We start from the raw sequence: 13,062 nt of genomic DNA, 5'->3' as shown, positions 1-13,062 counted from the left end.
AGAAGTGAGATGCAGGAAAGATTTTCGTGGGCACTCCTCCACACTTTTCCTGGTATATCACGTGGCACCAGTTACTGGAGGTATGCAAATGCTTTATTCAATTAAGAGCTTTTGCTTCAGTTGGTCATCTTCCTTTCATTTCAGATGTTATGCAATAGTATTCATATGGGTGCTTCATCTTTGGCCTGTTTCTATCCCACTCCAGTTGGTCCCATAGCTGCTGCTGCCTCTATTGCCTAATAGTTAACAAACTTGAGGGCAGCAGAGTTGAGAGAGAATGGAGTGGGAAGAGATTAAATATGCGAAAGCAAGGTATGACATCCTGTCAGACCAGAAAGTGAATACTGGCATAGAAAGGTTACGATCAACTGGCTGCAGACTAGCTCAGTCCCTTTCCTTCTTTTCTAGGCAGCAAGCATGTCAGAAGAATTGAAGAAGGAGCAAGATAATGATGCTCCCTTGGAGAGGATGAGAAAGAATATGAAAGACCTACAAAAAAGACTAAATGAGGCTGAACAGACTTCCCTGAAGGGGAGCAGAAAGCCAATCCAGAAACTAGAATCCAGAGTAGGCATTTGCCAGCACAATGATGGGGTCTTGACAGTCTCCCAAATCAAGGCCTGATTGTCCTGGATGGTCACATCACCTATTCTCTGCCTCCCTCATCACTTTTGCTTTTAGCACTTTCCAATCTTTAAAAGTGGCAGACCTCAATGTATTCATTCATCCTTGCTTGATTTTGGGCCACCAAAGAGGACTTTCCTTGGATTCAATGCATCTCCTCCCACTTGCCCACACCTGCTCTAGGCCTTCCTTAGCCAGGGCTCCCTGCTGTTTCTAAACACACTCTGAAGAGTTTCCTTTCTATGCCTTTGCTCCTAATTATTTGCTCTGCAGATAATGCCCATTTTGTAACAGCCAGAGAGGAAAGGAAAAACAGCTGTTTCAATACGTAAGAAATCTGGAAAGACTTGGTGAAGACATATTAAGAACTGACAAAGAAGATTCACGACCTGACTTCATGGAGCTTAAAAACAAGGAGGAAGACTGATCTTGAAAATAGGTATTTTTTATTACTGAATTAATTTCAAGGACTATGTATAGGACATGTGATGAATGTTGCAAAGATGGAAAGAATATTTGCATGGCATTTGGTGATTCAGAAGGAACTCTGAAAAATAAGGTTTCACCTTTGTATATCCATGGTCCATCCATGCAATGAAAGATAATGCTCATTAAAAAGGAATGAGGGAGTGCTCTGTTATAAGTCCTGGAGATTGAGCCTAGCAGTGTAACGATGATAATAGCTGCAGAGCAACGTGGGGAGTATACACTCTTTTGTGTAACGAAGGAGGGAATATGAAGCCATGTACATATTTGCTTACATTTTAAAAAAAAAATGATGACAGGATAAATAAAAAACTAGTAAAAATGGTTACCCACAGAGGAAAACACAGAGATGAAATCTGCACCTTCAGCATGGACCTTGTTCAGTTGTCTTGACTGCAGAATCATATAAAACATTTACATGCTTCATGATTTAAAAATAAGTTTAAATCAAAGAGAAAAATAAAACAACACAATCCCTAAACATTTAACACAAATGGAATATCAAGTTGGGGGCATGCAGCTATAATTATATGATGTCTAGGATTTGCTTTAATAATGCGATTTTCCCCTCCGAGGTGTCTTAATCACGTAAATATATAGAAAACAAAAACCTTAACAAGTATTTTGAAAAAGTGGAGGGGGGCCTCTGTTAGTCTCAAGTCCTAACTGACAGAACTATGTGTTAAATTCCCATTAGATAAGGGTTCAGAAGTTTTTTTAAAATGGGCTTCGCCCACAAGGAACTTGCATGCTCGCTGACCCCCCCACCCCCGTCCCCTCCCACCTCTGTTCTAGTGCTCTGAGAAAGGACAAGGAGGGCAGTGAGGCTGAAGTGGAGCTAACACGTTTGGATTTGCAGTTTTAAAAGGGTCAGCAGGAAGGCCTCCTTGAGAAGGCATTGGAGTAAAGAACGCCGGGACAGCACCACGGCTGGCTAGGGGAAGAGCTGTCCAGCAGAAGTAACAGCTGAGGCCTTCCCTTGTCAAGGCCCTACCCCCCACACCCCATTCCTGCCTTATTTCCTCACCATGGTACTTATCACTGTCTAGCATACTCTATTTACTTTATGTTGTCTGCCTGCTTCCCCTCATCAGAATATAAGCTTATACTGATTGTTTTGTTCATGGCTGCATGCTAGAATCGAGACTGTGGTCTGGCACATACTAAGCATTCAAATATTTGTTGAAAGAATGTTATGTTAATCTTGTTTGTATAACTCTATAGGCTATAAGCAGATTGTTAGTCTGTACTATAGCTCTCCCACAGAGCAGGACTGTAAGGCTATGTGTGACAAAACATAGACTCAGGGTCTGATTTCTTTAGAGAGCCAGAACTGAACAAGGAGACAGAAGGTTAAAATGAGGTAGTGTATTGACTAAATCCTTAGATTTAGTCCATTCTGAAATGGAGAGCCATGTATAGCTTATTCTGTATATATACTTATACATTCATGAATATATATATATGTGTTTGTGTCTGTGTGGAATTTTATAATCTAAGAAGGGAAGCTTATCACCTCTACATAGATTAGCTTTTCACATCCTTCATAGTCTAAACAGTCCTTTTATGAACACATACACCTCAACCAACTCACATTGTGTAAGGAGGTTTTCCCAGAGAGGTTGCCCTGTTTAACCACAATCAGCAAGTGAGCTGACACATCTTCTCTTGACCTATCTCATAGGATCATGCCAATCGGCAAATGCAATGCCAGCCTTGCCTCCAGGGTGTGGTCTGAGGTCACGATTTGGTTGCTGGTTGGTGAACTGGAAGGTGAGCTGGAAGGTGAAGCCTGGTGCAGTCTTGAGGCCCAGGGGGAGCAAGCTGGACTCTCAAAGAGCTAACCTATCAGGTATTCCAGGAAACCATCACTCTCCTGCCTGGCCCTGTCCCTGGAGAAATGTTCTCCTGCAAACCTAAAATGACCTCCTCGGACTCCCGCAGTTCTCTCTCCATGTTTGTTCTCCCTCAATGACAGATACTGAGTCATCCTTCCAGGGTTCTTCTGCTATTAGTGGTTGAGTCCATCCCTTTTTAGAGCTCTCAGGAAGCAGCATGTGAGTGGCAAGTTGCAATTAGAAGTGAAAAGCTATTTATGCCATCCTTATTTTTTCACGCTGTAGTGTCTGCAGCGTCTACAGAAAGATTCCTTCCTGTGAGAGGCTAGGTGAGAACAATGTGTAAATGAAGTGACTGGCAGAGGCTCAGGGAGGCCACCCAGCTAGCACGTTACAGGGGATGCTGATGAAAATGGAGCAGGGGCCGCTTCCACTTTTGTTTCTTGGTTGCACAAAAACTCAGACACTGAGGACCTTGCGACTGGGGCCAGGTGGAAACATAGAAAGTCCTTTTTTGCTTCCAATCATAAGCTGTCTTTATCGAGGGCTTCTCTCTAGCACTTGCTAACACTAACCTGTTGATTGACATTGGTCTCAAGCAGATAACTGAAAAGAGATGACCTTGCTTCTTGTAATTAGTGCATTTCTAAAGTAGCAATATAATCCTTCATCTATATTTTCATTTTCTCATCTTCTTTCCTTTTTCTCTGAAATGAAGTAGACCGTACGTTCCACGATAGTAGGGACACTATATTGTTTGCCACTCTAGGGTGCATCATCCAGCCCGGCCCAGAGCAGATGCACATATTCAGTTGTTGAACACAGATGCTCAAAGTCACCCTCTGGCTCACCCACACTGTGCACATAGCTTATCCCAGGGAGAAGACAAGCTCATTTGAGGCACCCATTTTGATAGCTTCTTTGACCGAACTAATGCAAGGTGCTGTCCTGACTCTAGTTCCTGAAGCTAAGTTGTTGTTAGAGACGTCAAAGTCTTCCTCCCTTGCTTCAGGAAAGATCTTGTTGATAAGAAAGCAGAACGCTTCAGAAGCATCATCTTGTGCTAATTAAGATGAAAGGAGCTACTTGCACAGCTCTTTACTGAATAAGTGGTTCTTTTCTAAATTGAGTTTGTCTGTGGCTTCTTTAGACTGTGCTAGGTATATCAAAGCTGGAAGGAGGGAGCCATGGTATGTGCTGCTAAGTAAACACCTTGGGCACATGAAAGATGTGCTGTTCTCCTCTTCCTTGGGCAAAGGAGGAAGAGGGGGAAGCTACCTGAGTTGAGGGTGTGAAATGATGCTTGTTAATAATGTCTGGGTTTTTCTTCTTTTTATTTTCCCGTTAATTATTCTTATTGTTTCCCTCTACAAACAACTTCATAATAGAACAGAACACCAAAGCTACACTTTTTGTTGGTTTCTATTTTTCCAAGGAATGCATTCTTATTCTATTGTGTTTTATGTTTGTTTCTTCATAGCAATAGTCTTATTATTTCCTCCAAGTACTGCTATGGAGATGGGTTTCTTGCAAGTGTCTGGACAATGCTTAGAGTGCATTTATTCAACGATGCCATGATTTCCTGCCATCGAATCGGATGCTCCTATTTTATGCAATATATTACGTTAGGTGCTGTAAGTTTAAAGAGTCATTAGTGGGTCCTCTCAATTCTTTGATATAAATACCTGGTTTTGAAATATTCAAGATAGGTGCTGTGTCAGTTCAATCTATCCTCTAACTTTGAAATAACCATCAGGACTATGAGACAGGGTATTTTGTGATAGCCCATTTATAGGTGCCAGTTGAAAACTTCACTGTGAAAAGTACACAAATAGGGTTTTCCTTTTCTAGGAAAAATCCTCTGGGAAGATCGTATTACCTTGGAAAGGGAATCAAGTGTAATCTCACTTCATAATAGCTCTATGGTTGGTCCCCACTGAGCATTTATCTTCTCTCTTATGTCCCTTTACATTGGAAAACCAATCATACTTTCTCTCCCCAGTAGCTAGCAAAATGTTCTGTAAAGCAGGAAGTGAGATTAGGTTCTTTTATTTGTTGTAGAAGGTAAAGACATTTTCTCTTCCTCCTACTTTCCACTCATCTGCTCCATTTTATCTTTGACTGCCTCCTATATTAAGGATTCTGTGTGTAGACATTATTTAATCCTTAAAAATCTAGTCAAGAACATAATTTCTGCATTTTTTGAGATAAGGAAACAAAATTTGGTTAGGTCACTGTGTTTGTTGGGTTCTCTGAGAACCAGGTGTCAGGATGGAGTTACAAGTGCAAGAAATTTATTGGAAGCAAAATCTATGAAAGATAAAGGGAAAAACAAGCTAGATTGGGCAGGGAAAGCCTTCAGATTGTAATGTGGGTCTGACACCTGTTTTCACAGAAAAGATGATAGAAGGAGAATTGGGAAAGAGCCTTAGACTGAAGATACAAATATTGCCCCAAAAGGGCAGAAATAGGTGCTAGTAATGCAGTTACTGGCTGGGTCGTCCAGGAAGTGTGTGGCCTCAGCTCTAATACTGTTCAGATCCCAATGGTACTGCAGCTGGAATTTATCAGGCAACTGCACTCCTCACAGCTGAATGGAAAGTTTTGTTATGTTTTGTTTGGTTTTTTGAAGTGAAATCTGGGCAGTGCACAACCATGTTACCACAGTTACTTAATACCACAGAGCTGAGATACGAACCTGGGTCCAATGTCAAAGGCTTTGCCTCCCCAAGTGGGAGGAACAGCATTAACATCAGCAACCACTTCTAATTTTCTTCTATGTGGCCTGCTTTCCTACCTCTCTCTCCACAGTTAATTCATTTCTGAGCAAGTAAATCTGTTGGTTTTAGAGTTTCCTATAAGCATACAAAAGTATGAATCTTTGGATTTCATAAATCAAAGAGGTAGGGTGATAGGCAGATGAAACAGGGAAGTCATTTTTATCTGAAACAGACTTCTCGTTTCTCCAATCAGGTTGTTCCCTGTATATTGATCCCTGCCTTGGTGAGCTTAAAATTAGTAATTGCCTATTGTCAGCTTGTACTTTGTGTGCATGTGTGTGTGTGTGTGGGGGGGGGAGTGAATCCAGGTAATGAAAACAGCTTGTCCAAACCTGTGGAGAAGGGAATAAACAGAGGAGCTGTGGGGAAACAGGAGATAAACCTGATGAGCATGGAAGGGACTTGTGGGGGGAGTGGAAGGTAAGTGGGGGGGACCATGAAAGCTACCAAAGGAGTTGATACTTGATGGAATGGGCAGGATGGAGCTAGCAAAATAATTGAGCATTAGGGGTACATATATATATCTTGATTGAATCAGAGTCTCCATCATCAGCAGGCAGAACCCATCCTGTTTTGGGGAAGTTCAACATTTCCAAGTGGAGACTTGGAAGTTCCAAGGGGAGTGGGGAAAAGAGGGACATGCAGAGCCCTACCCACCTGCCTGCTTCTCCTCTCCTTTACTCTCAACAGAGTGCCTAAGACACCATGGAGTACAATTAAGAAACACCTTCTCATCAGATTTCCTATCTCCAGCCCAATTTTACATTGCAGTGGAGGCAATGAGAAAGGGCACAGCAAGATCCCCATAGTTTGTAGAATTTTCCTCACTGTCTGATGATGTCTGCACCAGAATTCCAGAAATCTTTCCTATGATTCTATTATCCAAAGGCAAAGGTCAATAAGAAAGTTTAAGGGAAGAGTTGGTTTGCCTTGGGAAGGGGATTGGTTTCCCATTTTCAAATGTGGCTTTTGTAATAATGGCACTTCATTCATACTGAGAAACTACAGACAAATGGAACTGGGAAGAGGCAGTTTGGTTGGGATGGGAGGGCTGGTAACCAGATTGAGACTAGTGACTTAAACTTATAACTCAAAGAAGTCTAGTGAGGTGCTATGGATTGAAGAAGAGAAATGACAGTCATTACTCAGAGCTGTGTTTATTAATTTCTCAGGACTTGGAGACTAGTAGAGTTAATCTATTTCTCAAATTACCACCTCTCAGATCAGTGTTGAAGCATTCCTTTATCCTTATTTCCTCACATGAAGGCAGCCCCAGCATAGACTGCTGGAGCCTTCAAATGACCTCCATAAACACACCTATCCACTTTCAGGCAGAGGTAGACAAGAAAAATCTGGGCAGGATGTAGATGCTGATGGATAAACTTCAGCTAAATGTACAAAGTTACAAGCAGTAACTTTGTAAGACAGTGTTAAGTAAGGCAGTGTTAAGTCCTGAGGCAGTTGCCACCTCATGGGTTTCCCAGCCTTTTTTGATTAATGGGGATATGTGGCCCCAAGGCAGGTGGGGCTAGAGAGGACCAGCTGGGCTTGATGTCTGCTCATTCCCTGTTTTCTCTCAAGTAAGAATTTTTCACAACAGTAAAATTTGCTTTCAATATGGGAGTCAAAGCTCTCTCCCTCAACCTTCTGGTTATACCTAAGCATGTGCACTACAGAAAATGAGCCAAATAAGGACAGAATATCATGTAGGGATGACAAATTTCTGGTAGGGTTTTCACCCGGAGACCTCCCCTTCCCCAAAACCTTGGGTGAACATAAACAAGATTCCCAGTACTTTTAAGTGGAGTCTGGAGTTGGTTGTGGACAAAACCACTATAGGTTGAAAAGTAGTTGCCCTTCCTGGGCTAGAGTCCATAGCTACATGGAATGTAATTAAGTACTATATATTGGTTTGTACATAATAGTATCCCTTGAGGGGTTTTGAATTGATTATGTAAATGATTTGGGCCCAAGTACTACTATGTCTAACACCTGTGATGCATAAAACTTTTAACACAAGCCCCTCTGCCCAGAAATAGACTAGGATGTTGAACTGATTACAAAAGAAACAACTGTGGTCATCCTATCACAAGTCTGTGAAAGCTGTACTACCTCCAGTTGGTATAAAGTATCGACCAGGTTCTGAATTTCTAGGGAACAGCAGTTATAAAATGAATCTTGTGCCTGCTGGAAAGTCTGAATCCCTCATTCTTACTTGAGAGAAAACAGGGAATATCACACTCAAATAGGATACTCCATTTAATACGTAGAAGTTTAGATATGTTTCACATTTTTCAACTTTCTCATGTTAGGGAGCAGAAAAATAATAGGACTTTTTAGGCACAAGGATTTCTATTCTTTCTTTTTTTTTCATTTTTATAGGAAGCACAAGCTAATCAATATCTTTCCAAGTATAAGCAGCAGCAACATGAGCTGAATGAAGCTAAGGAAAGGGCAGAGATAGCAGAATCTCAGGTCAATAAACTCAAGATTAAAGCAAAAGAGTTTGGAAAAAAGGTACAACAGATATTCAACCCTGTTCTAACCCTTAAAGCATGTGCATTTAGTGCCCATGGCATGGACTAACATAAGAGATTTCTCATTTTTCTCTTAAAAACCCTTTTAAAACAAAAAGAAACCAGTTTCCAATAAAAATCTTCCCACATTTACTAAATTATGAGAATATGCTAAGCAGTGGGGGATGCATATTATATTTATTACACTTCTCAAATGCTTAATATCAGATTAACTTGAAGGTTCTGGGCTCTAGGTCCTAGATTCATTTTTGTAGAACAGTAACGAGTCCAGGAAGCAAACTGATTTTCAAAAGTACAGATGGAGCCGCTTGAAGCCGAGTGAACTCTTTCCATGGTAGATAAGTTTGTGACTTTATAGCCTTTCAGTATGGAGACTAGAGAGGAGAGCTTTAAAATTGAGGAGGTGATGAGAACAAATGACAGAGTCCCACTTTTTACTTCTCTGCCAATGAAGTTAGGCCAGTGGCCTCCACTATTGGATCAGAGCAGCAGTTTCATGAATTACAGTGACATAGAAAGATCCTTTCACACCGGTTTTGAGGAGAACAGGGAAAAGCAGCAGAGTGAAAAAAGAACAAGGAGCTGAATGTGTGGTGGGATCAAGTCTGAGCCTCAGCTTCCTTACTCATGATTTTCCCAGGAACATCTAGTTTTAAAATGAGATCTGGCTTTAAGAGAAGCAAATTAAAAGAAATTGTGTTAATTTGAAGCTTTATGTACCCCAGAAGATTATGTTCTTCTTAAAGCGAATCCATTCTTGTGGGTGTAGACCTATCGTGGATGGGACCTTATGATTAGGTTATTTCAGCTGAGGCATGCCCCAGGCGGGTCTTAATCGTCTTACTGGAGTCCTTTATAAGAGGATGAAAGACAGAGAGAAAGACCCAGAAGCTGAGAGAGAAGCACACACGGAGCTGAGAAATAAAGCTATAGATGGAGCAGCCAGAAGCAGAAAGAAATGAAACCCAGCAGGGATAGAAAGACCAGGAGATACCACCATGTGACAGAGGAGCCCGATCACAGGTAGCTTGTCTTTGGGGAGAAAGCATCATCTGTTTATGCCTTGATTTGGTCATTTTCATGACCTGAGAACTGTAAGTTTGTAAATTAATAAGTTCCCATTGTAAAAGCCAACACATTATATGGTATCTATATTTCAACAGCTATAGTGAACTAAAACAGAAATTAAATATTAGCTACCATTCATAAAATGTTTATAAAGCACTTAGCACTGTGCCTATACCAGATAAGCACCACTGTTTCATTTTTAAAAATTTGGTCCATGCCGGGCCGTCTTTCTTCTTTATTCTAAGTGAATTACTGATAACCCGGCAAGGTGAGTAAATAAGGTCGGCAATAACAAATATAACTTTAAGGGAGATCAAAAGGATCTCTTCTGAAGGAGACAGTAAAACTGGTTTTATTGAATATATTTTGATCTAAATATGAAAAGCATGAGTAATTGACAAACTCCAGAGATTTCTTATTGATGTCTGAATAGCTGTCTCATGGATAAGTCCTATATGGAGGGTCCAGTTAAATGGCTTGAACTCTAGCCTCAATTTGAGCAGTGTTGTGGCACTGAATTCAGGGTCTTCTGTGCAGAGCCTGCCCAGCAACCTGATATAATAGATTGGTTTAGGGAAAATGCCTCACACGTGCTGCAATTGCAGTCAGCTGCAAGAGGTCGCAGGGCCTCCAAAACAGATGTAATGCATTCGACTTTGTCACAGTTATTTCCAACAAAGAATAAAGCCCGTGAAGCTGAAATTGCTTCTGAGAGGCCAGAGATGAATAGAAAAACCTTCCTTGGCAGTGCAATGACTTAATTGTTTCCCATTCACAGAAGAAAAGCCTGAAAATCCCTCAACATTCATGAAGACAAGGAAAAGGTTTTCTGATGGAATTGTGTGTCCGGACTGTGGAGCAAATTGATGATGTAGCTACAGAGTCTTTTTACCTCATGGGGTCTGCTGAAGAGGGCGCTGCCTTCACTGGCAAAGCAAGGCAGGCAGAAAATTAAGAGATGACCGAGCACGCCCTTGGGGTGAATTACCCATGTCTGTTTCATATAATGCAGGTAATTGCCTCAATTCCCTGCCTCCCTTTGAAGCTAATGAAGAGTTGGCTATGGCCTGCATACCTCAGAAGAGGACTCCGCTTGGTTCTGGGCTTGTGCGCCACTGATGAAAGTCACAGGAATTTCACAGAACACACTGACATTCTGTTTTCTCAGGTTCGTGAAGAATAAGCAGTGCCAACCTATGAAGGACAAAGGCTGGAGTACGAAGGGTTCCCGTTTCAGGCCAAAAGCTTGTGTTGGGAACGAAATTTTAAAATACCATGTTTGTATGGTATGAAAAGCAGTTTAAACAAGGTGATTAGGAAAATGTAATATTTAAAGGGTCAGCGATGCTTCTAAGGTTAATGGGGTTTTTGAACCTCAAATGCAAGTAAACTACCTTCTAACGTTACATACAAAAGAGTAAAGAGATGCAAGAATCTTTTACATTTTGATGTTAAAGAAATGAAGTAATGCTTGTTCTTGTGCCTATATTGCCTCTTAAAGGACAGGACTCATAGAAGACCTCCTTAGACCAATTATGCTCCATGGGAACTAAAGCATGTTAATAAATGGTTATTACTGAAGCTAGTGAACTTCACTTGAATCAACCCTACATCTGTGATTCCATATTTTTGGCAATTAATGATGGGAGCTGATAAAGTTTTCTCTTAGCTCTGTGATAGAGATATCGTCAGAGTTAGGCACTTTGAACTTGTAGAGAAAACCCTCCTAATTGATACACATGTAGAATACATGCCAGTGCACAGACTTGAAAACATGAGGCAACTTGGTTTTTGGTATGGTGACTTTGTACTGTGCCAACTTAACTGAGCAGGAAGTACATTTCCCAGAATGCCCTTCTCTGGTTCTGGGTTGGAGCTGGTCACCAGATTTTGAAAGCAGAAGTGAAAGAGTGGCCATTTTTTATGCTCATGTGGTCATTTACAGTCCTAGGTACTATGACAGCTCACACTTATTATCCCCGCCAAAAAGGTGAGCTAGCTATTCAGTGACAGCTCCCTGAAACAGCAGCTTTCCTAGCTCCCTCCATTCTCCTTATTCAGCCTCTCAGGGTCCGGTCAGGCATGTGTGCCTTTCCATGGTAAAGGGCTCCAGCTTCTCCTGCAGGTCACCATAGCATTGATGATGGAGACAGAGAGAGATAGATGCTGGTTGAAGTCTGTATTCGTGGATTCTGGTTTGTTCTAATGGATTCCAGTTCATCCTCACTCTTGCTCACTTCTTCTTCCTGACTGCTGGCACAGCTAACCTAATGTGACATCAGACCCAACACCAGATGCAGAGGAAACAGCCTTGCAGAGACTTCTTCATCAGCTCCCACAATTGTGTAAGGTTTAATCCCTACAGTAAATCCTTATTCTATGGCACTTACTGTAGTTCTGCTTTTCTGATCCAACTTCAAGTCATACAGGTTGCTATAGAAGCAATTCAGGGGCTCAACAGTGTCAGAGGACCCAGGCTCTTTCTTGTTTGCCATCTTCAGTGTGTTGACTTTGGTCTTTAAATTTGTCCCCTCATGGTTGTAGGAGAACTGATACTGGACAAAAACACGGAATCACCGCCTGATGTGCTCAAGGACTGATTCTGAGACACCGGGATTTCAAAGAGAGAAAGAGCTTTTAATTGTGGTGTACAACACAGCAGAACAGGAGGTTAAAACCTCAGATCTGTCTCTCTGAACTGAACTGCTGAAATTTGGAGAGTTTTATAGTATTCAAACAAAGGCAGTCAGGCTTCGGGTAATGAGCAAGGTGGTTAATTCTGAGCTGACCCACTAATAATTATTAAGGGGCCTACATGCAGGCACCAGGCTTCAGAGTTGTAAAATAAGAGAAGAGGATATAAGCGGGGCCAGTCACAAGTTCTCCTGTTGCCGACTAGTCGCACAAATTGAGATGGGGGAGGGGTGTTGGCAGAGCTAGTAATGAGTTATATTGTAAGGTATCATTATCCAAATATTCTGGCATCAGGATTACAGTCCAGTACCTTAGAGTAGTTATAGGCTTTAGCTTCTGGCTTTCACTTCTGGCTACTTCCAAAGTTTACAGACCTCAAGACTATAGTTCAGTGAGGCTTGTTGTATTTTAAGTGTTTGTCTTCTGGCTACATCAAAGGTTAGCACATTTTGGGGTTACAGTTCATTTCTGGACACTCCAAAAGGTTACAAATCTCAAAACTAGTTTAATATATATCAAGAATGTACTAGGAATACAAGTTAGTTTATCAAATAATTCAGTTGCTACAAAAGATAATACGAGGTTGTGGGTTTCAAGACTACAGCAGTTCTGAGCATTCTCTCATCATACAATGTCCCATGTCCCATTTTTAAAAATCAAGAAATACCTTCTGTGACAGTTTGAATGCATTACATCCCCCCAAACGCCATTATCTTTGATGTAATCTTGTGTGGGCAGATGTTATCAGTGTTGATTAGATTGTAATTTTTTGAGTGTTTCTTTGGTGATGTGCCCCACCCAGCTGTGGGTGATGACTCTGGATAATTTCCATGGAGGTGTTGCTCCGCCCATTCGGGGTGGGTCTAAGTTGAGTCACTGGGGCCATATAAATGAGCTGATGGACAGAGGGAACTCAGTGCAGCTGTGAGTAACATTTTGAAGAGGAGCTACAGCCAAGAGGGACACTTTGAAGAAAGCACAGGAGCTGCAGATGAGAGACAGTTTGAAGACGGCCGTTGAAAGCAGACTTTTGCT

The 13,062-nt window shown here is 41.4% G+C and overlaps 1 protein-coding gene across 1 annotated transcript in view; it reads left to right on the top strand.

The window, feature by feature from the left end:
* MYH15 (myosin heavy chain 15) overlaps positions 1-8,314 on the top strand; it is a 132,528-nt gene extending 124,214 nt beyond the window's left edge. The window contains 5 exon segments of the mRNA XM_037812077.1: positions 409-567; positions 2,850-2,922; positions 2,925-2,962; positions 7,060-7,155; positions 8,111-8,314. Of these exon segments, the coding sequence (XP_037668005.1) occupies positions 409-567; positions 2,850-2,922; positions 2,925-2,962; positions 7,060-7,155; positions 8,111-8,314 (570 nt within the window).
* The last annotated feature ends 4,748 nt before the right edge of the window (positions 8,315-13,062 follow it).

The sequence above is a fragment of the Choloepus didactylus genome, chromosome 1 (assembly GCF_015220235.1).
Source record: "Choloepus didactylus isolate mChoDid1 chromosome 1, mChoDid1.pri, whole genome shotgun sequence".
Classification (NCBI taxonomy): domain Eukaryota; kingdom Metazoa; phylum Chordata; class Mammalia; order Pilosa; family Megalonychidae; genus Choloepus; species Choloepus didactylus.
This window is presented reverse-complemented; position numbering and strand designations above follow the sequence as displayed.